The 24,454-nt window shown below is 36.4% G+C and overlaps 2 protein-coding genes across 5 annotated transcripts in view; one reads left to right on the plus strand and one right to left on the minus strand.

Moving 5' to 3' along the window:
* The window catches only part of LOC131435117 (opsin, ultraviolet-sensitive), a 316,741-nt gene that overhangs the window by 123,244 nt on the left and 169,043 nt on the right, over positions 1-24,454 (plus strand). The gene's annotated exons all lie outside the window — the stretch shown is intronic.
* On the minus strand, positions 1,054-23,471 carry LOC131435116 (protein yellow-like). Its single transcript, XM_058602660.1, has 3 exons — positions 22,820-23,471; positions 2,416-2,751; positions 1,054-2,356 (listed from the first exon to the last, which is right to left on the minus strand). Exons 2-3 carry the CDS (start codon positions 2,745-2,747, stop codon positions 1,225-1,227), a joined length of 1,464 nt encoding a protein of 487 aa, XP_058458643.1. The 5' UTR covers positions 2,748-2,751; positions 22,820-23,471; the 3' UTR covers positions 1,054-1,224.

Consider the following 24,454-nt stretch of genomic DNA (forward strand, 5'->3'; position numbering starts at 1 on the left):
ATATTCGAAAACGAATACAGGCTTGGGTTGGGAATTGCTATCTCGTTGATTGTCAGCCATAGAAGACTGTACCTTCTTCAGGAACTTGATATGAGAAATACATTTCACGTCAACGATTTCCTTCTGATGGAGTACGTTAAGTATTAGGTTTTCTGATAGTTTTTGCATTCAGTTTAAAAATGTTAAATGTTTTGACCAGTATTGGGAAAAAATTAGAAATTCGAAAATTTTCAGCAAGTGATTTCCAGACGAAAACAACATTGGCCAGGAAAATCACTAAAGAGGAGTTCACTACAGGTGGCTACATGGAAATAGAGGAGAGATCATATTGTCGTAAAATGATGAAAAAATATTTTTGAACAAAACTCTTTATTGAATGAAGAGATAATTTAGTAATCAGATGTGAAACATAAAAAAAATCTAATAAAGGAAGGGAAAATGAAACTCCTGCAATTGTTGCTTATTACGACAAGGAAGCAGGAACCCTCCGGATTCCACACGGCACCCAGGCTGGTCCTGTCCGGAGAAAGATAATAGGTACTATCAATCTCCTAGTGGACCCCAGCCCCTGAAATTAGAGTACATATTTGTTGAGTAAACTAAGCTGCCCTCAATAATCATCGTCCTTACTGTTTGCTTTTGTTATTTATTTCTCGGTTGTGAAATGTAGAGCCCTTTAAAAGTCTAGCTTGTGCATCGTGAAAACCCATACTACTCGCTCGTCAAGGAAGATGAAATTGATGAATGTGGCCAATTTTACTGTTACTAATGTGATAAAAGTATTCGAAGATCATTCGTCGACAGCCAGTAAGTCTAGATTGGGAAGGTATCGAAAGCCGGATTTCGTAAAAATATCGAAAACTGTTACAAGCGGAATCCCAACTTTTCCATCCAAGAAATAATGTGATGTCCATCGCTGAAAAACTAGCAACATGTTCAATTTAGAAGAATGTGTTCATGCGATAATGAAATAAAATTCCGTCAATTCCCATACTCGAAGATTTCACTGAATCCATTCAATTATTTGCTGCTAATTAAAAAAATACTTGCAAATTTGTTACAAATAACATTAAATTTATTCATCTGAACCATATAACCTTACAGCGATCACAATTATCATAATCAATAACATTATCAAAATATGAAAGTCACACACATACACGGCTAAAAAGAAAACTACCCTACAACATGAAGTCAATATCACATCGCGCACGTCCCGTATTCCTAAAACTCACATTCCGGCTCCTGTTTGTGGGCGAGATTGGCCGGATTTCTCGGGTCGCAAACCGTGTTCAACACAGCGGACTGTACATCCGCACTCAACACCCGGAAGTTGATCTCACTGTAGTCCAGTTTTGAGTACAGGAACACCGGCAGCTTGTTGCTGATCACCCAGACAAACTGTTTTGGTTCGCGATCCACCTTCAGATCGTTCGGGAAGGTCAGCTTGTCCAGATTCTTCTCGATCACACCGAGATTGTTGCGATTGTACGGTTTTGTCAGATCCCAACAGCCCACTCCGCTCTGCTGCACCAACGTGAAGAACTGGACATTGTTTCGAGCAAGTCCGGAAGTCGAAGACTGGCCGGTTTTGCCTCTGCTGCCGATCGGTTGGAATGCCTTAGCTAGCCCAAAGTTTTGCCAGATCGTTTCGTTTTGAAGTACCGAGGTTGCAACTTGGAACTCATTGAAACTTGACATCGGATGGTAGAATAGCATTCGTTCCCCGTCGTTTTGGACCGGCGAAAGCGTCATTCCAAACACTCCGTCAGACCATTGGAAATTCAAGTCCAGATAGTTGTAGTCACTGGCAGAAGGGCTGGGATTGTATAAGTAGTTGGTGGTCCTCCAACTTTTGAACTCACGTAGACTGAAAACCGTGATTCCATAGCGCCAGACGTCGGCTACGTAGGCAAAGGCGTCCTCGCACTGACCATCCCGGATATCTACCACCACATTAGTATGCAGCGAATCCTGCTTGACCTGTTCCGGTGGTAGAACGTAAGTGAATAAGAGTTCGTCGGTGTGGAGATTGAAGGCTAGTAGCTTCGGAGGACATATTTGCTGCAGATTGGTAAGAGTATCGATAACTCCGGCATCCAGTACCCAAAGACGATCACATTCATCGACAAAGATCCGGTAGACCGACATCAGCTTACTACAATCAGGATTTTTCGGCTTAGTGTGGAAGCTCCAGTCCGGATATGGAATCAGTGGCACGCTGGGGTCTTGCACCGGTAAAGGCAGGTAGGACAGAGTGGCTGGCACTCCGGGATTCCAACGAGGTGTTGTAATGAATATGCGGTTCCGGAAACGATCCACCCCCAGAGGAAGATTGTTTTCCGGGATGAATTCACTGTGAAAATATTGTCAAATTATCATAGCAATGTAGTGAATGGAAATGTCCTAACTCACCGAGTACGAATTGCATTATTTCTGGATTGTAAATTGGGGTACAAAAAGTCAATGATTTTCCACTGGTAGACAACCTCAAATACGTCCTTGCCTTGACTGGTAGCGAACTCATCTTTGCTTCCCTTATTTTTCAACGCGACCAACGGAGCGATGTAAGGGTTGGCCAAAACGGGAGCCGCTGTCGAGTTGGCTTCCTCAACCGACCGCGCAACAGTGCCATGGCGAACTTGCATAAACGGGGAATATCCACTGACGGGTGCGAATATTGAAACCACGGTTGCTATCAGCAACAGCAACTCCCACGCTGGCTGTGATCTATCGTTTTTCATCATGAATCTGGAATTCAAATGAGAACAATATATTATTTGTGTTGAAATAATTCATAAATACGGAAGGATAGTGTTTCTGTTCGACTAATGACATCTAATATTTTTTTGCCTCTGTACATATTTGCATTTTATTCATCAAACGATTGTAGTTACATATCCGGAGAGCAACAGATCACTTTCCGACTTTGAGAGATGTTGGCATAAAGCATTCTGATCTAAAGAGTATTATGGTAATGTGATGTAGCTGTAATTGGCACCAAAGTGCCTTCTGGTGCGAAATGGGTTCGGAAATGTATGCATGAAAAAATCTGCGCGTTTCACACAACAACGTCGACACAAAGCCTACTGTGATACACAAAATACGAATAGTAAGAATCAAATTTTCGCGATAGAATCACATTCCCGAACACCGGTTAATCTGGTGAATAGAGAATAGACAAACCATTCCGAGACTCATACAGTTTAGGCATTTTATGACGTGTTCAGTCCGCTTTACGAAGGCTTTGTGGTGGTTATAGAAATGTGAAAATTGCTTGTAATGAAAAAAGTTTTGTTTCTATCTATTTGCTTGCTATATAGTGATGGTGGAAAATAAGGCAATTGAAGCTGTATTCATCTCGCCGAAGCACTACATCTCTTTGTCGATTACGCGGCATACCATCAGCGAATTTTAGCATAGCCCTAATCATGTCAAAGGAGTAGTAATTACGGCAAAGTTTGTTGTGAAAACCATGGATTACTTTTGCGAAGCAAAAATTCGTTTCGATGGCGTCATTATTCAATCCGTGTTTCAGGATAATTATTGGATCTCCACGTTTATTCGATGGTCGTTTGTGATGCTCACAATATAAATTAGAAAGAAGAAACACTGGAAAACTGTTCACCAATTTGAAATTCGATTCGACAAGTACAGCAAACTGACCGAAGGTCGATCGTAGTAGACGTACGCATAGATCACGAAATCCATAATTCGCTCCTGTCAAAACGTGTTTTTGTCGTTCTCACATTGCACAGTGATTCAAGAAGAAAAATTAGCAGGAAACAATTCGTTACGCTTTTATCATTGGAATTCAGAATAATTAATTGTAAGAAACTGTGTAGAAAATATAAGATCTGTATCTCTAACCGTTTTTATATTAGAATGATTTACATATCCTAAGTTAGGGTGCTTCTGAAAATAACAGTTTTTTAAATACTTTTTTAATTGAATTCTCTATAAAGTTATGTTTTAAAAAATTCAAGAAACAAAAATGGTGCAGCTTTCAGTGGAACAAGATTTTTGTCTTTCTCTATAGAAAGGTATTAGAATTGCTGGAAAACCCGAATTTTGAACGGAGCCTCGGAGACCCATAGTGTTATATACCATTCGACTCAGTTCGACGAGATCGGAAAATGTCTGTTTGTGTGTGTGTGTGTGTGTGTGTGTGTGTGTGTGTGTGTGTGTGTGTGTGTGTGTGTGTGTGTGTGTGTGTGTGTGTGTGTGTGTGTGTGTGTGTGTGCACTTTTCGAAGATATTTATACGCGCTCAATTTTCTCAGAGATGGCTGAACCGATTTGAACAAACTTATGCTCGTTTGAAAGCTACTGTCGGGCCAATGATCAAGTTCAAAGATCAAACGGCTGTGACATTTGGTTCCAGAGATATGATGGTATAAGTGACGTAACCGACAAAACACGATTGATTTTTACCGCTCTTATACATATAAGGGTGCCAATATTTTGGGATCACCTGTACTTCTGTAAAGCGCTAGTGCTCAAAAGTTTAAGCACCTCGAAAAATGTCCTCATGCAAAATTTGAGCTAAATCGGACATACGTAAGGGGTGCTGCCCGGCGGTTAAGGTTTGAAAATTTTCGATCTTGAGCAATTCCAGGAATGAGTAGACGAAAAAGTGACAAGATCAGAATCGACCTTCTCCGATTTGGATGAAACTTTGCACATGACTTCAGAATGGCAAACCATAAGCTTTGAACCGATTGAGAGGTCAATCCAACTAACGACTGATTTTTAAAAAGGGCGTATGTATTTTTGCATTTCACAAAAATTGCCTTTTTCAAATCGTTGTAACTCGGAAACCGTTGATTGTACAAAAATGGCGTTCAAAAAGAAGTTGTAGGGAATCGATTGGGCACTCTAAAATAATATACACTGAAAAAAAATTGTGATATTTTTTCTCAATAATTACAAAATAATCCGAAAAAGTTAAATAAAAAAAAAGCATGGTTTAAATTTTTTTTGATAATTTTTATTTTAAAGCTGTTATTAAAACCTACAGCTTGATGGCTATCTCATCCATGCCTTTTGAAAAATGAAGAAGTTACAGCTAAAACGATTCACAGATATATTCGAAATTTCAAGTTCTCGTTGAAAGATAATCATTTAAACAGTAGAATATTATTCTACAGGTTAAAGGCAATGAATTTGTTCATGATATCCTTTCTTCTAAAAGTAGCTGTTCTTGAGATACTTGGATATTTATTTATAACATTAAACATTATAATTTATGTTTAGGTTTTATTTATGTTTGACGGAGCTGCCTCGCAGTACAAAAACAGAAAAAATTGTGAAATTGAAAATTTTGATATTTTTACTAAGTCTCAGAAAGTCGATATTTTCAAAAAAAAATTTTCGAGATGACACTAAATCTCGACGTTTTATGCATTTTATTTTATGAATGCGAAACGTAAAATAATCAAAACAGTCATGTGCACTTCTGCACAAATCGGTAACAAACGAGGTACCAAAACCAAAATGTACTTAAACGGGTTTTCCAAACTAAGTTGCACTTATCCGATTTTTGCTCTCAGCCGTTCAAATGTAGTCCACGAAAATTATATCATGACATTACAGGGAATCAACTTCAAGACCTATCCGTTCCATTTAGCCTCTTTGGTCCGCGGAGAAACACTCGTGTCGACTTTAGTCCATTATCGATAATCATTCTGTTCTCTGGCGTATAATAATGGATCCAAATTTCATTAATAGTAACCAACTGACACTAAAAGTCCAATCGAGTCTACATCAGCATAACCAAACATGCTTCCGAAGTTTACTCGCGTTCGTCATTTCAGTCCTCACTACGGCTGAGCGGCACTAAACAGGTATTTCCTAACCTTCGCTTTCCATTTAGTTTTTATTTAGTTTTGATATCGCCCTTTGTAACGGCATCGGAAGGTCAGCCGCTGCGGGCTTCATTGGTAGTGGAGTTTCGAACACCACGAAACTCTCTGAACCAATACAACACGGTGTAATTTGAAGGAGCACTAGCCCCATCATGTTTATCCGACTTTTGCTGAAAAATGTTATAAAAAGAACGAACATCTTTTTTTTAACTTTTATAATATATATATAGAAAGTGCCAAAATGCCAGCTGCAAAATGAAGAAAATAAAAAAAACTATTCCAGCGTGATTCTTTTTATTCTGCACTGCCTTTCCGGTCAGTTCAAGTAACGGTACGGATGCTCGTCTGATTCGCCAATTCTGGACGGATGAACAAATTTTCATTGTGCTGAGATGCTAGCCAACCATCAACTAATTAACTTTCACTGTAATTAGAAATTTCTCATCTAAACCATCGTTGACCGGGGCAGTCGTCCGAGTTCAATTGGAATTTGCTAGCTGTCGAAGAAAATGAATACAGACAGCAATTTTCAAATTAAGGTTGCTCGATCGCAACGTGAAGTTCGATGACGTGAACTTTTATACCTAATTGGAGACTGTATCTTTTATAGAAATTTCACAGTTCCTCATTTAATGAAAATTCATTTCATTTTGCAGTTAATATTTGATAGAATTCTTTTCGTTCATTTACTCAAAAGCAAAATAACATAATTAATATATTTTCAAAGGAATGTCCAATCCCTGCCGACTCTTTTTAATGTAATTCTAAAACTACTTGAACTGCGTTTTTTTACTACATATTCATTCATTCATTCACTACTCCAACTAATAATGCAATTCCCCTGAATAAGTGACGCCTATTTATTGCATTCCGGGCAGTTGATGATAGACCGTTCTCAGCTAAACTCAGCTTTCTACCCACATGCTCTGTTTGTTCGAAACTTCTTATTTTCATGCAGAAAAATAATTGATGATATCAATCAAGATCCAAAGAAACGTTAATTTGATATTGTTTCAGCACCGACGAAAAATTAGTTTAAAGTGATAATTATGTAAATATAAAATTAGAAAAAATAGGAAAATTAGAATTGATTTTTCCATGATACTAGTTTCTTACTGTATAATGAAATTTGAGCTGCCAATTCCAAGCTAAACATAATTAGGAGTGAACGAAAATTGTGATTGATAGAAAAGGAATATTTAAATAAGTAGGCCTGAAATAAAACGGTTTGACAGCTGTTAGGGTGGAAACTGCGTTAAGGTCTGAGGACAGAGGGTCGCGTGTTGAGTTTTAAATCGACCACGTGGCTCGCTCAATTCCCTTTGCGCAACGTATTTCTCTTGTATACTCTCGTATATGAGCAAACTGTACCGGGTTGCCAGCATACATTTTATTATTTTGATGAGAAGTTTAATCACATTATTCTATCGTATGGGTTGGATATTACATGGATTCAAATCCGTTTCAAACATACCTGTTCTGTAATGGTTTTCAAGGAATATCAAGAAAGCGAAAATCGCCATCTTGAAATGCAGAACCAACTCAAACATCGTTTTCTGACATCTACAGAGGGGTCTCGTATAACGCGGTTCAAGGGGGGCGTGAAAAGCAAATCCGCGATAAACGGGACCCAGAGCATATGGGATTTCGAGTGATTGGGGCTGTGATGATTGTGGTTATCTCGCTTCGGTCGACAGATAGAGATATACGAACTTGTTGTAGATACTTGAACCAACAATTCAGTGTAATTTGTCAGACAATTAGTTGAGAGCTGCTCCATCAGGGGCGCTTTGAAAAGAGCATGAAATAATTCATATGTTTACAATTCAAAATACAGTTTGAACCTGAAATATTGCGAGTATTTTAGCATCTGGAATCTTCAAACAACCTTCGAGAGACTTAAACTTTATTAGCAAGTTAAAAGTATATTTCGGAATCACTCCATCAGATGGAATTAGTGTGTATGCTATGGTACATCTTTCGTTATCGAAATTATGCTCTAGTGCGAAAACTAAAAGGTTTAGAGCGACTTTGTCTCCTATAAAAATGTTCGAAATGTAGTGGTCTACATAATGAAAATTATATTAGTTAGGAACTCATCCACCCAGTGGCGCTAGTGGGATCACAATTTTGCCAAAGAAAATTGATTCTATTATATCTTAACAATTTGATGAGATAGAATGTCCGTGTTTTCGGAAAGAATGTTGCGGAGTTCAAAGCTGAACAAATAGTGTAAACAGTAGTTAAAATTTCTTTCATTGGTAACCCTAGTGTGCAATTCAATAACCATTAAAAATCTAAACTAAACTAAATTTAACTAAAAATCAGACTTGTTTACGAAAGTGATGTTATCAGTGTTTCAATAAGTTGGTGAAGGATAGACAAACTGAAAACTGTTTTACTACAAGGCGCTAGTAAGCTGCTGGAGTATTAGGATGACTATCAACATCTGAAATCTGAGGTTTTGAATATTCACATAGTTAGGTATAATGTTAAGTACATAAATCGTGACATGTGTTGCTCATTTTATTTAATTAATTTTTTTTTATTTCTTATTGAACTGGGAGAAACCCAGTGAAGTGAAAATTTCATAGTCTCGCTCATCATCAGGCAACAAATCTCTTCATGTCTACGAATTACGATAGCTATAACTGATGACGACAGCTCATATAACTGAACCTATCACTTAAGAACTAGAAAGGCTGTTTAAAAATAATTGAGAACAATGAATAAATAGACGATACAAATTAAAAAGCCGTTATCAGACAATGCTGATTGAATTTTCAGGAATGGATGAGGTTGAATTTAATGAGAGTGAATGTCTAAATTCAGTTTTTTAACAAGTTAGGATAATCAACTCTAGATTGTAAGAAAATCGGTTACGCAAACGGCCTATGAGACATTTGGGCGAACGGATAAAATTGCAAATCGATAAATTTATAACGCTTTCCTCCAAAGGAGACTACAAAGAGTGAACCGAAGTTTATTCTGAATGGCTTCAATCCCGCTCCAAAAATATCCATATTGTAAAGATTGTTAAGCAATATCAATAAACAGGAAGCCGCCATCTTGGATTTTGAAACGAGCTCAAACATTATTTTCTTGCACTTACTCTTCACATCTGTTCCGAAAATAGCCAAATGATGGCCGGTTTCCACATTCATTACGCAAAACTTTTTTTACGAAGTGAATTCCATACAAAGTAAATTTTTTTCACGAACTAAATTCCAAATAACGTAAATTTTTTTTCACGATCTACCTCTTTTTATGAATCCCCGTTTGGTTCGTAAATGGAGATTTCGGTGTAATCATTCCGGGAATTGTTCCATTTGAAAACGGTGGATGCTGAGAAGTTGATAAGCAAACATATAATCGGCTTTCCGTCAATTTCAAAATAAACTGTAAACAAGGGACTTTGCAACATTTACATAGGATCGAAAAAGATATAGTCAACACACCAACAAAATAGACATAGAATCTGAGTTACTTTAAAACCAAAATGAAATACGGATCCAATTTTCCGTTTTGAAGTGATCTGCCCTAGAATCTGATTCGGTTTAGCCTCAGATAACAGATATCCTTGTTCGTATATGAGCTGTGTGTAAAATTTGCTCATTCAGCGTTGCGAGTATTTGCGTTGTCTTTTGCACATAGGGAAATCGTTTGAGAAATGTTCAAATCGAAGAAGAACTTTGTATTTGTTCTGAAACGTAATGGAACGTATAGCCAATTTAAAATTTACACAGGTTTTTGAGAAATTATGTTCGAGTCTGTACATCTGTTATCTGTGGTTTAACTTAAAGCGTGAACGATGGTGCAATGATATCGAATCAATATATCACACATCAAAGTACAAACAGCCTTATGCTGTTACTAAATTCCTCCTGATTGATGGAGATGTTCGAGCAAGACGATTATCCGAATCACAGCAGCGAAGAAGTAACTGCATGGTTCGTAGATTATAAGATTGATGTAATGGAACCGTCGTTCATGTTCCCCGGTCACTATCTTATTGAAGGCTGATAGGAAAGTATTAAAAAGGTAAGATTTATGATACTGGCTTTGCGAGTTATGGACTGTAATGCCGTCTGCTTGGAGCCAGAAGCTCACTAACTTGCAAATGCGAAAACGAAGTGCTGTTACTGGGTAAAGCAATGTTAACTGAATCGAAGAATGTGCAAGAAATTGTTTGTTTTGGTTCTTTACATAATTTATATCACCACTATTTTTGACATTTTTTAGTTCTACTTGAATCACCTTTTCGATTCATTCGCATAAAACCGTCTTTACCTGTGATTAGTTTGAAACAGTTGAGTTGTCAAAGTAAAAGTTTTTACTACATTTTCAGGGAATAATGACAATAGATTTATTCCGGCTTTGGTTCACAGTACTACTGAAGTGTCTCTTAACTGTAATGGCAACTAACAATATTTAACTAAAACTTTTCTTTGTGTGTTTGGATGAATGGAAGAACTTATTTTTATCAGACACTTTTCTTGTAGCTTCTGGTTAATAGAAACATTTGTAACTGAAACTTCTCTTTTTTACAGCTACAAAACTCTTGCCAAATAAAACACTTTTAGCGAACTTTTCCATAAAAATGACCATAAAAAGTATTTTATATCTGTCGAGAATATTTGCTCGAGCTGTGACCACATAAAACCTCATCCCGGAAAGCTACTCAAAATCCTTTTTTACTAGGCAAACACTATCCTCAACAAACAGTAGGTATTCTAAACAAATTACGAGCTCGTGTTATGGCTGCTTCCTCTTGTTTTGATTGCTTGCTGGAGCAACCAGAATGATTGTCTTTGCGTAGGTGGATTCTGCGGAGGCTTCATTTCTTAGAGTGGTATTTTACGGCTACATCATCATCCGAGAAACCTGGGTTTGCTCTAACTGTACTCAACACTTTATGCGCTTTGCATTCTAGAAAAGAGGAGAATCGCTCCAAGGGTGGAAAAAATCACTTAATATGGTTTCAAAACTCTCATGTTTGCCATTTTTTGGTTGGTTTTGGATAAGACTCTGATTTAGCTTCAAACGGAAGTGCTACTCAACATGTTTCACATTCAAGATACAAAAAATGGTATATTATCTTCTAGGACTCGTACAGATAATCAAAATCGTCCTCGTCAAATCGGTTTGAAAAATGGCATATGGTTGGATCAAAGATAAACTCAAGATTACAATGTCCCATACGATTCATTGAAAAATGTTGGGTTTATCTTTGGTTGGATCTCCATTTAATATTGTTAACTCGAAATGCTGGAACAATGATATACTGAAATTCACAAGCTCGAATTTTTAAACGGGTGGCACTTAATCGTTCTTCGGTACTACTTAAATGTTTGATACGATCTCACGTTTTTATCACGTTCGTTATGTTTGCAAAAACGGCTTTCCTAAGTAACAGTGATTGCATAACCTTTCTATATGGGAAAGGCAAAAACTATGCTGAATTATGTATAAATCGATCTGAATATGAATCTTGGAATTGTGACTTAATAAAAATTTTCAGGAAACCGTCCTGAAATGTGCGGGGTTTCGTTTAACAGAGGAAGACTTTCAAAAGTGTTTTATTTTAATATTTGAAAGGTATTAAGATAATAGTTTCCATACGTTTCAAAGTGCAGTTTTAGTCTCTCCATTTTTTTGTTTTGCTCAAAATTATATGACATAAGGAAAATCCATCGAGAAAGTTGAGAAAATCTAGAAAATTGTTTTGTATGGAATCGGAATATTTGATCTTCGATAGTTATTTGGCGCGTATTAAGAAGTGAAATACTGCAGAGCAAAATATGAATACTAGATTATTAATTATTAATAATCTTGACGCTCAACAAGCTGTTTTGTGTGGAAATTTTGCTGAGCTTACTTGATCCATGTGTTTCTTTATTTCGAACTACAAGTTGAATTAAGTATTGGCGCCAAATGAACAGCGTACAGGTGTCCATTTCCCGGTATATAAATTGTGTACGATGACGTCAAGTCAAGTTATAGAACCACTGTAAGAAAAGAAAGTGATTAACTAGAGCACAATATTTTATGATTCGTTGTTTTCTTAAGATTGCTATTTTCACGGTGCAAAGTAATTATTGCAGTCACAACGCGCTGAAATTTAATTCAGAAACAACAGGATTAAGGTGTGCAGGTGACAAAGTCAAAATGTCTCCGTTAACTCAAAAACCAAAGTCTTCGAAGTCTGTTGAAACAGAAAGGCTAAATTTCACAAAGGCCAGACAACACTTAGAAAATTTGGAATTAAAAAAAAAATTATTTTTCTACACCAGATCTGACCGTTTCATGCATTTCTATGATATTTGCCATCAAAAACGTGCTTAATCCACCTAGCAGTGAGATGATACCTTTTTTTATCAATCCGCATGTGTTTTTTTGCATGAATATTCTTCGGTGTTTTAGGTCTCATGACATTATTTTAATGACCGTTGTTTCAAGCCGAGATTTCAGATTTTAATCACTCATTATCCTGCAAACTGCAAATCGGATCGAATTTGAATCTAAACGTGTAATAATCGATTGAACATTGCATGATATGTCGAAGTAAGATCCACTTTAGAGTTTACGGTTATTTACGGTACATCCAGAACCGGTCTTTAGGAACCAGCATAACCCGGAACGATTTGTATGGCCTTAAATTAATATGACGAATAAATAGTTTTGAGTCCAACTGTCATCTTTTAACTATTGGTCCGAATTTTAAAAAACTCCTCACCCTGTAATTCCACAATCGGAAGTCAGAATTGGATAAAATTCATTGATTTTGTATGGGACCATAAATTCTTTAATTTGAATTTCTGTTTTTGAAATTCTATTTGACCTTTTTTGAGAAAACGATTGAGCTTTGAGAAACGATTCGATACTGGAACCGGAATTCGAAAATCGGTGTAGCCGAAGTCAGATAAATTCACCTCAGGAGCTGTATAGTTTACATTTGTTTCAAAATGTTTGAAAATCAGTGTAGATCTTTGAGAAACCGTAGTGCGAATTTAATCCGAAATCGAGTGAAAACTGAATACCACTAAAACTGAAATAAGTTTATTTAATTATCGACTATCCAAATCCGCTAACCAGACAAACCTGATTAATTTATGTGAAATAGACATTTTTATACTAATCACCCTGTATCTCCGAAACCGGAAGTTGAATCTGACTAAAAAACAAAATGTTTTATAGAATCTTAAAAATTTTCATTTGAATCTTAGATGATTCTTAGATTTCATTTGAATCTTAGATCGGTTCAGCCATCTACGAGAAGAATGAGTTACACAATTTTGATTTCGTTTCAAATATCATCCTGTAGTTCCGGATCCATAGATTGGATCCAAACAAAATTCAGGAACCTTGTTTAGTAGCATACGACTTTTCATATGAATCTGAGTTTGTAGAAAACGGTTGAGTCATCTTCGAAAAAAAAGGTAAAAAATTGAGTGAAATTATTTGTCACACACGCATTTGCTGATCTCGGCGAACTGATTCGAATGGTATATGAGTACTATGTTCTTCCGGTATTTATTGCTGTAAGAAGTTTGAATCAATATAATTATGGAATTGCTTTCAAATCGAAAATGCTGCCATCATCTGGTTTACATATGTCATATTCGAACGATTATGTTGCCAAAAGCGAACCGTGCTAAAATCGGTCCGAGGCAAAATGTCATGAAAAATGATGCTGTACACAGTCTGTTTGGCACTTAGAAACAATTGTATGTAACAATATAAAAAATCGTGTTTTACGTTGCTCCTAAGCATTGCTTTGTCATACAGCGCTCAAAACTCCTTCTACTGGAATAGGGGGAAAAGTCGCTAACATAAGAATGTCGATATCTCCGTAAAAAATGGACGAATTTTAACAATCTATGACTTGTTCGATAGCTATATTTTCTTTACATAGAAAAAAATTATGAATTTTATACGTGACATAATTCTACGAACGATGTAATTCATAAAACTTAACTTGTCAAATGTACGGATTTATATGTATCAAATATTCATCAAGCAGATATGTGCTTCTGTGGCTCAGTCGACTAACTGACGTACTTTGTGATCTAATGTTTGTCGGTTGAAACCGCGCTGTTGGTAGTGATCTTTTATTTTTTATTTCATTCGATTTCAAGCCATGTGTAACTTTCAAATCACATAATTTTACATCTTGGTCTTGAATATAAATTTGTGTAAAATACACTCCACATATGTGAATTTTATAAGATGTAAAGTCACAAGATTTTTTCGAGCTGTGTAGTTTTGCGTATCTTTTACGCGAATTTCCGAAGTTACGCGATTTTTTAACGCGAATGTGCTTTACGCGCGGTTTTTTTACGCAGTACGTATCCCCCGCGTAAAAAGAGACCTCAGTTTACCTTATTATGCCATTGTCTTTCAAGAGCGAAAGAGCTTAAAGTGATATTCGTGGGGTTGAGTTAAGAGCAAAAATAGCTAAACAGAATACCTAAAACTGTCACCCGCATACGCAGAGTAATATCTAATTGACGTATTTCCAACACCAAAACAATAGCAGCAACATTGAAATGTAGAAAAAAGCGACTAAACTTCTAAAGTATTTGAATTACCTTTGAGGGAATACGATTGACGGTTTCGAAAAATATATTTCTTCGGTTGATGCATAGAATGAATGACACAATAAAATAAAATGATGAATAACAATTTCACTAAGTTTGTACATTTTATAATCCAACATTTTAATGAATACCATACAAAATTCGAGTGTTTCTTTACTAAAAATTTCCTAAACTTCTCTGGAAGTTGTTAAAATTGTACAACAATTTATTAAATAATTCTTATACCTACTTAAGTTATATTATCTATAAATTGCGGAATAATAGTAAAACGATTTCCCATTTCAATATTAAAATAATGCCTAAATAAGCAATGATAGTAAAATGAACCATAATTCTGACATTAGTTTGCTATCGCTTTATATTCGGGTTGGGAACTAACAGTTTTCACCATTTTGAAACGATTAGTTGATTTGCTCACAAACAGTTTCGACCTTTGCTTGGGCAATTCTAAGACCTAATGCAAAGTCTACATGGTACCCATTTTGAAAAATTGCTGAGATCGAATTAAAAAAGGTTGTTGATTCATTTTAACAGGATATGAAAAACAAGACTGCTCGCCTGTGCGTAACAAAACAATTTTTACCATTCTACTTTACTGATCACGATCAATCATAACGTTCTTCGGAAACCGACTTCTACATATATCATTTGTAATGACTGGAAGATAAGTTTTTATACGTGTTAACGGCTTTCTCAGTCACAAATCACTAGGCAGACGATTTAATTCTTAAATTGTCCGACGTTATTTTATTATTCTGATTTTGTAAGTGCTCGAAATAATTTCCATCTAAAAATAAGTTTTGAACGGTACGAAGGTCAAAAGCAAAAGCAGAAAGTACAGGAACTGGTTCAGAAAGTACAGCAATAAGTACAAAAAGTACGGAAGCAAATGCAGAAAAAAAGTTCAAAGTTAAAAGATTACTGACAAATGTTAACGAGGGAACGATTTTGACTGGCAAATTCAAAGGTGACAAGTTTTTATTTCACGCATTCCAATGATACTCACTGATATGTCATTTAAAATAAAACGTCAATTTCTCATCCGTTTAGCTTTTCTGTTACCGTCCATAAAGCTCAAGGACAATCATTAGGAGTTTATGTCGAGAATTTCAATTTTTTTATTTGGAAAAATAGAAAAAAAATCCTTCATCTCAAAGCAGCTATTCCTAACTTATGGTCTACTATAGAAAAAGGTTGGGAACCACTGTCTTTGTTTAATAACCATTAAAATTGATTTTAGAGTAGTTTTGATTTATTTACATATAATCTAATATTTTTGCACTACGAAGTTTTCAGGGATCCGGTAGGAAAGTATATTTATTCCGCAAAGATTCAAAATTCCAGTGTAATTCCGGTTCCTTATTCGTGTATAATAACTACGAAGAGTTTAAAAATACGATCAATTTTTTCGTATTCAAATAATTGGAAAAAAGCGAGTTAGAAAATATTCATTTTTCAACAAACAAGATTGAATTTGTGAATCAACGCTAAATTTTGTTGTTAAAGAATACTGAATAATAAAGAACTGTAAAATAATTTTATAGTCGATTTCATGGAAATGTAAATGTAAATTATGCAAATGTACATAATATTTTGATCCGTGTGGCCAGGGCCACGATTCAACTGATACGAGGTTCAAACACATGACAACTGACCTATGCTCTAAGTCATCGATCAAGGCCTACTAAGCATGCAAACGCAGAAGATTTGCTACAGAAAAATGCAAAATTTTGTCATGAATTGATTGATTAGTATTCGCTCCCTCGCACTATCGTAGAACGTATTGTGAAGGTATTGTGCAATCCGGCATTGAAGGAGACTCTACTCGAACTGGCAAAAAGCCAAAGCCACTTGACAAATTTCCGTGCGGTAAATTTTATCGTTAGCCTCTAACACTTATCATTAATCGTTCTTTTGCTATCGAAACGGTAGAGCACGGCTGCTATCGAAATGGTATAGGACACCGCATAAAGATTTCTTTTGCACAAGTTTCTCAATCGAATTTCAAATACAGATCGACCGAAAAATATCAGCCAAAATGGCATACCAATTCTAGTTGGAAGAGTATCTTATTATGTTCAAGAGCATTCGTTAGTAGCAGTAGTAAATACATTTCCTTATCAACAGAGTGGCCATAGCAGCAATGATTTCCGTTGGAAGAAATAAGCAGAACAAAAATTTATCCGTTTAACCGATAGAAATCTGTTGAAATTTCCTTGCTATTTTGCTTCAGTTTTCTCCCCAACATGACAACAAAAGGCATCAAACGACTCGACAGATGCGAAGTACTATTCATTCTAACCAGCAGCAGTCGTACCACAGGATGCTTTTTAGACAGAAAACAAAAGAAAAGTAGGCCATTGTTCTCCGTGAGTTTCACATTTTATTTCGTTCTGGATTCTCGGAGGAAGCAGTGGCTGTGGCGTGTCAAAACCACGGACATAGACACCACCAGTAGTAATTGTCTGAACGAATCAGGTCGTCCATGTCAGCGGCCAGAAACCATTCCTAACCGGTTCAGCCGGTGTTGAACTGGCGAGCCAATGCTCTTCATTCAAGATCGTGCATATTTTGTAGCACGTGAGAAACGTAACTTCCAGACGTCAATTATTTGCCGGTACATTTTTATACGCATCGGTGCAGAATCGTGTTAAGAAATGATATGAGCATGAACCGGCGTCTACGAGTTGGCAATAGAAAAAAAAACTAACACAAGGTCGAGCCAAACCAAACAAGTTTCAATGTTTCAATGGGATGTAGTTTAACAAACCACAGACTGGCAACAACTCGAGTCGGTGTGGGAGGTGGTTGTAGAACGTTGCATTATGCACCGTTGCCCCCAATTCTTGTGACAGATAGTGCGAATGTGTTTTACGAACAGGGATGCCAACTAAATGAGAGTAAAGCTTGACATTGATGGTACATTTTTGGTACATCCTAAGACATTTGCATTTTGCATTTGATTTGTCTAGCAGAATGTCTTATTTTGTCTGAATAAATCAAAACCGACTCAAAAATTAACGAAAATGTTTCCAAATCGTTCATTGCATCGATTGAATTATCGTTCGTTAGTACTTCGTTGTGGTATAAATCGTCAAATCACGGAATAACTACTGCACATTCTCTTGTATGACTTTGCAAATAGCAAACATTGTTCTTGTACTGTATTTCGTAACTCTTCTCTCAACGGTTGTGCGATTGAAAAAGCACACTTTGCTTGAATGATGTGCAACAAGTTTCTTGTTTCTAATATGTTTCAGAGTAGTAATATTTGTTAAGTGAAAACAGGAAGTAAAACTGCTCAAATGAACACAGTTGTACAGTCAGTTAAAAAAACCGAAGTGGAACTTAATCCCTTCAGGAGTTGGTTTTACAAGCAGTAATATGAATGATATTTACATTTTTACAAAAACGAGTGAAAAATAACCGTTTTGTAGCAATTGTGAAACGTACCAATTTTAGTTCCTTAAGTTGTTACAATTGTTCCTATGGGTTGTTATCGAAAATTGTCAAACCTTTACCACCGGGCAGCACCCCTTACGCATGTCCGATTTAGCTCAAATTTTGCATGAAGGCTTTTTTCGAGGTGCTTAAACTTTTGAGCACTAGAACTTAACAAAAATAGAAGTTGTCGGTTACGTCACTTATACAATCATATATCTGGAACCAAAAGTCACAACCATTTGATTTTCGAACTTGATCAATGGCCCGACAGTAGCTTTCAAACGAGCCCAAGTTTGTTAAAATCGGTTCAGCAATCTCTGAGAAAATTGAGCACGTTAAAATAGAACGCTTTTTGTCGGTTACGGTTACGGCTTTAGCCGCTAGTGAAAGCAGGTTGCTCGATTAAACTACCTTGCATGTGAGATATGACTATAATTGAATGGGGTGGCGCCCGAGCATAGCTGAACATAATCGGTTCTTCCGTTCTATTAGGCTGTTTTGTTCGTGTATTTGACATGCAGAGTAGTTTAGTTAACAAAACGATTTCCGGATATGAAATGGCTACGGGTTTGAGTCCCGTCTTTTTGGTAGCTATTTTTGATGAATAGCCACGTCCTTCGAGTCCAAGAAAAAAGAAACAAGTATTCGACATCCTCGGCTGAAGTAAAACGTCAGAACATTCTACATCAAACGAAACAAGTGAAAATAGGATGGTGTCAATTTCGGACTATAAGGCGGGTGAGGTATAATTTTCCAAACACTTTTATTCAAAAGTAGTATTCTACTGGATCCGCAACATGGCCGAACGTTGCAGTGATGAAAATAACAATAGTTTTAAATTGGATCAGCACCATACTCAGAAAACATCTTAAATTATATTTGTTTTATATCTTCTAGATAATTGATTTGCTCAAGATGACTCAGTGTTACAAAGCCTCCGAGGCGCCGCTAGCTGAATGTAATCGCTGAATCGTTTGTCCGATCTACTCAACGATAGATTTCTTTGCAGTGGTGGTGGGCGCACTTCGTTCGCGTCCCTTGTAGCCATTTCATTCAAGTAGCGATTCGTCAGCAATGCTATCGTTTTTCATCAGTTTATATCTCATTGCGAACTTAAATCGTGATGAAATTTTACTATCAATGGAATGCGAATGTGAAAAAGGAGAACGAATAAGTCAGTCTGAACAGGTTTTGGGTGCTCTGGTGTGTCGAGTGTGAAACTTAAAAAAATAACATTAATTTCCAATATTAAAAGATGATTTCGCTTATTCGTTCATGATGGGACTTTGAGGAATATGTAAATAAATTTCATTCAGTAAAAACCGGTTTTCATAATCTTAGATTGGAATGAAAAGTCTCTTGGTCCCATACAAAATTCCTGAATAATATTTTCATCCGACTTCCGGTTCCGGAGTTATGGGGTAAAATGTGCAAAAAAATGAAAATATGTATTCTAACTTTTCTCATAGATGGCGCGACCGATTTTCACAAACTTAGGTTCAAATGAAAGTTCCTGATGTCCCATACGTAATTTCTGAATTTCATCCGGATCCGACTTCCGGATCCGGAAATATAGGGTAAAGTGCGTTAAAAATTTTATACCATCACTGAAAAGAGCGAAAAACCGCAAAAAGTTTTCTAAATCGACCTCAAATCTTCTCCAATTGATAGTTTTTATCAGTAGACGTTCAAATAAACCGATTAATTTGAAGAATGGCACAGTACTATATATGATAGTATGATTGAAATGAGAAAGACATCATTACACCACTAGGTGAATTAAAACAGGTTTTTGCATTAACTTTTCTCGGAGATGGCAGAACCGATTTTCACAAACTGAGATTCAAATTAAAGGTCTTATGGTCCCATACAAAGTTTCTGCATATTATTAGCATCCAACTTCCGGCTCCGGAAACATGGGGTAAAATGCACAAAAAATTGTAATAAGTGTGCACCAATTCTCAGAAATGGCTAAACCGATTTTTAAAAGCTTGTATCCAAATGAAAGATCTTATGATCTCATCCAAATTCTTGAATTTTGTTTAGATGAGACTTCCGATTCCGGAGTTATGGGATAAAATGAACAAAAAATAAAAACTTGCGTACTGATTTTTCTCAAGGATGGCGTGACCGATTATTACAAACTTAGATTTAAATAAATTGTCTGATGATTCTATACAAATCATCTGAATTCATCTAGATATAACTTCCGAGAACGGAATAATAGGATAAAGTGTGTTAAAAAATTTAAACCATCACTTATATGGGCGAAATTTCTAATCTGGCTTCGAAACTTCTCCATTCGATAGTCATTGTCTCTGGACGGCAAAAAAACTGATTACGGTACCCGATTCCCGAATCCGGAGGCACCGGAAATAGTGGTCATATTTTCCCATATGGATCTCACTCACTTTTCTCAGCTATGGTTCGACCGATTTTCACAAACTTACATTCAAATAAAAGGTCTTGTGGTCCCATACGGAATTCCTGAATTTTATCCGGATCCGACTTCCAGTTCCGGAATTATAGGGTGAAATGTGTTTAAATTTTGATACTATTACTTAAAGAGGCGAAACAAAAATCGTAAAAAAAAATCTAAATCAATATTTAAACTACTCCAATCGGTAGTCATTTTCAGTAGACGGCCAAACAAAACGATTACGATTATTTTTTCAAGAATCGAAGAAAGTTATGTTGAAGAATACCACAGTATTATTTATGATAGTATGATTGATATGAGAAAGGCATCGATATACCACTAGGTGGATTCAAACCGGTTTTTAAGACTTAGTTGGCTCAGAAATGATTAACCCGATTTTAGATAACTTAGGCTTGTTTGAAAGCTACTGTTAGGCTATTGATCAAGTTCCAAGATCAAATGGCTGTCACTGCTGGTTTCGGAGATATCGAATTTTTTTTTAAGATTACACAATATCTCAATGTTTCATGCTTTTCTAAGACATTTAGTATCAAAAAAAGTATACGATCTCGGAAGTCTCAAAATTATTCCCAGTTGATTTAAAAAAAATCCCAGATCCGGACGTTTCATGCATTTCTAAGATATTTGACATAAAAAAATCTTTAGTTGTGCGTTTTTTTACGCGGACTTCCGAAGTTACGCGATTTTTTGCGCTGGTTTTTTACGCGGTACGCATCCCCTGCGTAAAAAGAGACCTCAGTGTAAGTGATAATATAATTGTATTTAAGCTTCAGAAAGAAATTCTACAATTCAAACTCATCGCAATCCGTTTGTCACAAATTAGGAGGCCAGAAATTTAGCAGTTTTTCAGTTCAATTGCAAAAGAAAACGGGCATCAGAAGTAGAAGACTTCTTGTGCATAAATCAGTAAGCACAATATCAGATGTTTTTATATATCAAAAACCTGTTGAGCGTGTTTTGATACGACAAAAATTATCTTTGTCGCACTAGACAACTTTAAAGTTGTAATCGACCGGATGGATCACAGCAGGCTGTGTTCATTGCATTTTAATAGGACTGCTTTCAGTAACGTTTTTTCTACATACATCAGAGTAGCCACTGATTGGTAGAACATCTCCATGGTAAGGAAAACGGAATCTTCCGAATATTTATGTAATGATGTCAAAAAGCAAAGTCTTCCTTTCGTGGAATTTGACCTTTCTGTTTCAACAGATTTCGCAGCCGATTGATAGAGTACAGAATTATTACATGGCTAGTACTACGATCCTACTGACACTGAGAATCAGTCCAGGAAGGGGCTCGAACATACGACAATTGGCTTGTATTTAATTTAGAGCAACCAATTAACGATTTTTCATAGGCAGTTTGTATTTTGTTTTTAATGATAGATTCTCCTTCTGTATTAATAATATTGCAAGCATGACCGAAACCACAATCTATTTCAAAAGCAGCAATAATGTAAATAATTAGAAAAAACACAAGTGTTTTTTTCTTAAATTTCGCATCCAAAGATTCAAAGACCAATCGTAATAATTGAATGCAATATAAAATGAAGCAAAACATCTCTTTATTCGACCAACAATAGTCAGTTCTAAAAACAAAAGGCATGAAGTGTACTCGAGCTTATTAGAAAGAGCCCACTGTAGAGCATAATTAATGCATAATAGCCGGTAAACAGTGTTCCTGGTCGATAATTCATCCCGGACCAGGAGAAAGGCAATTAAATCCATCTGTCTGCTCCGTTTAGCCATTTATCAACAGTTGAAATTGCATCCGAGAACCACTGCAGAAGCTGCCAACATCTTCCTTTCGCTTTTGCCGCATTATTCATTTTACAGCGAGTGGGAAAACCGCAACAAACATAAAGTGACAGAAGGAATGTAATGCGAAGGAGTGTCGTCCATTTGGTCGATGGAGAACCAGAAAATCACCGCACCTCACTTTAGCTAAATCACACTACGTGGTGAAAACCGGAGCGAATGTGACTGCAGTAAGTGCAGCACCTTCAAACCCTCGCACAAGTTGCAATCAATGTTGCAACACTAAAAAGTAGGTTCCATTTTGTCATCAGCAGCATTCGTATCTTTCACGAAATCTGGTTTAAAAGGGGGATTTTCTTTTCACCAAACCAAACAGGAATGCAAATGAAGGTTCACACGAACGCGAATGGGGATTTATAATCTCGAAGTTCTTTGGTCTTACTTACTTACTTTACCAGAAGCTTTCGGTCATTTTAATTTTACCGCCGTGCGTTGCGATGAAATTGAAAGCAACGACATTTTACTACGCTACTACTATCAAGATCATCTTACCACATCAACTTCCTTGATACCAATCTCGTTGAAGTGATGTTTAACTAGAAAAAACATAAACTGTATGCCATCACTCTTTCAAGCCTTAGCTGGCATTTGCTTCGGTGACAACACACGTTTCGAAAAGGCAGTGGTCGCAATTCGTCCTATTACTTACATGATCCAAATCAACGGCTTAATCGGCTGCCACAGCTCCCATCCAAAGTGATCCTTGATGGACGCTGTCAGCTCAAAGGCATCCAAGCGTACAGTCTCACCACAATTAAAACAATTAAACACTTTAGTTTCGCTGTAACGGCGCAGTAATAAACACTATTCGCACTATTCGACCGATAATCAACCCTTTCGATACGACACCTTCCGAGTCTCAACACGAACTGATCACTGACCGACACGGAACGAACAGTTTTAGATTAAAAACCACTCTTGTGGCAGTGGTAGTAGGCCGGTATTGCACTTGCTTTGCTTGCCATGATCGTAAGTTCAAAACTATCGGCAATCGAAGGAGCCTAAGAATTCGATGGTCACCACGCTTCGTTATCCCCGCTTATCGAACAGCCGCGACCGAGCGAGGAACGGTTCGTTCGGTAATTGGGTTCTATAAGGAGGACACTCGAAAGGTTGGGTTCGAAAAACTGAAATTCGATATTGACCGGGTGATGGATGAAAATGTTGATTCTTATGAAACAGGTTTCCGAAGCCGAACAAAAAAAATTATGCAAGAATTGAAACCTTTCTCGTGCCAAAAATCGTTATGCAAACAGAGTTGATCAGTAGAGGTTCGTTCCACTATCACAGCGTATGACAATTCTTTTTTATGACGCAATAATTCACAGTTTGAAAAAGATTTTTTAGTGACATGCATTGCTGTTTGCCTGAAAGTTTTTAACTTGAATAATGCAATTGTTGCAGTCTTGAAAAGCTGTTTTAACTATCTGAGCCAGATTCACGCCATAATTGGTTGAGTTTTTTGTTGATTTGACAAAAAACACGCCGAGCAATTCGATAATTTTTTTAGTACGTACTTTGAACCTATTATGTTTCGAATACAGTCACAACTGTTAAAATTTAATAAAACAAATTACTACTAGCTTCTTTAAATATCAAATTCGTATTTCAGTAACAATTCGATAATATTGATAACACAAATTAATGAGTAATCTCGGTATATTTACTTTGAATTGTTTTTTTTTGTTTTTCTCATAAAAAAAGACCAAGTAATCACAGTGAACACCAAATTTGAAATGAACCATTCGGATCAGTTCGTCAAGATGATGGCTGAAGCGATTTTTATAAACTCCAGGTTCAAATGAAAGGTTAGAATACGTTAGGTTCAAATCCGAACTCTGAAAAAGTTAAAGTAAAGTCTAGTTTACAGGCCGGTTTCTCTGGCTTTCTCAAAGATAATTCAGAAGAAAGTGAAAAAGTGAGAATGAATGTGCTGAATAGAAAATTAGAGACACTCGATTGGATAACGGAAATTGTGTTAGGTAGTTCTACTGTAATAGTAGGCTGTGCAAAAAGGATTCTTTCGACAAATGAAGTCGTGTTTTAAGCAAAAGTGAAAACAATGTATGGAATTTATCACAAAATCTTGATACAAATAAACGATCTTATAGTCTCATAGTCATCTTCTGCTGGGTTTCATCTGAACTCGGAATCCGTTTCTGAAGATCACTAGAAGAACGTAAGAACAGTTTATTATTCCCAAATAAAGGGCGATTGTTAAGTGGTATAGGAATTGATTTTCAAAAAAACCTGTTTTAATCCACCTAGTGGTGTAATGATGCCT

The sequence above is a fragment of the Malaya genurostris genome, chromosome 3, assembly GCF_030247185.1.
Source record: "Malaya genurostris strain Urasoe2022 chromosome 3, Malgen_1.1, whole genome shotgun sequence".
Taxonomy (NCBI): Eukaryota; Metazoa; Arthropoda; class Insecta; order Diptera; family Culicidae; genus Malaya; species Malaya genurostris.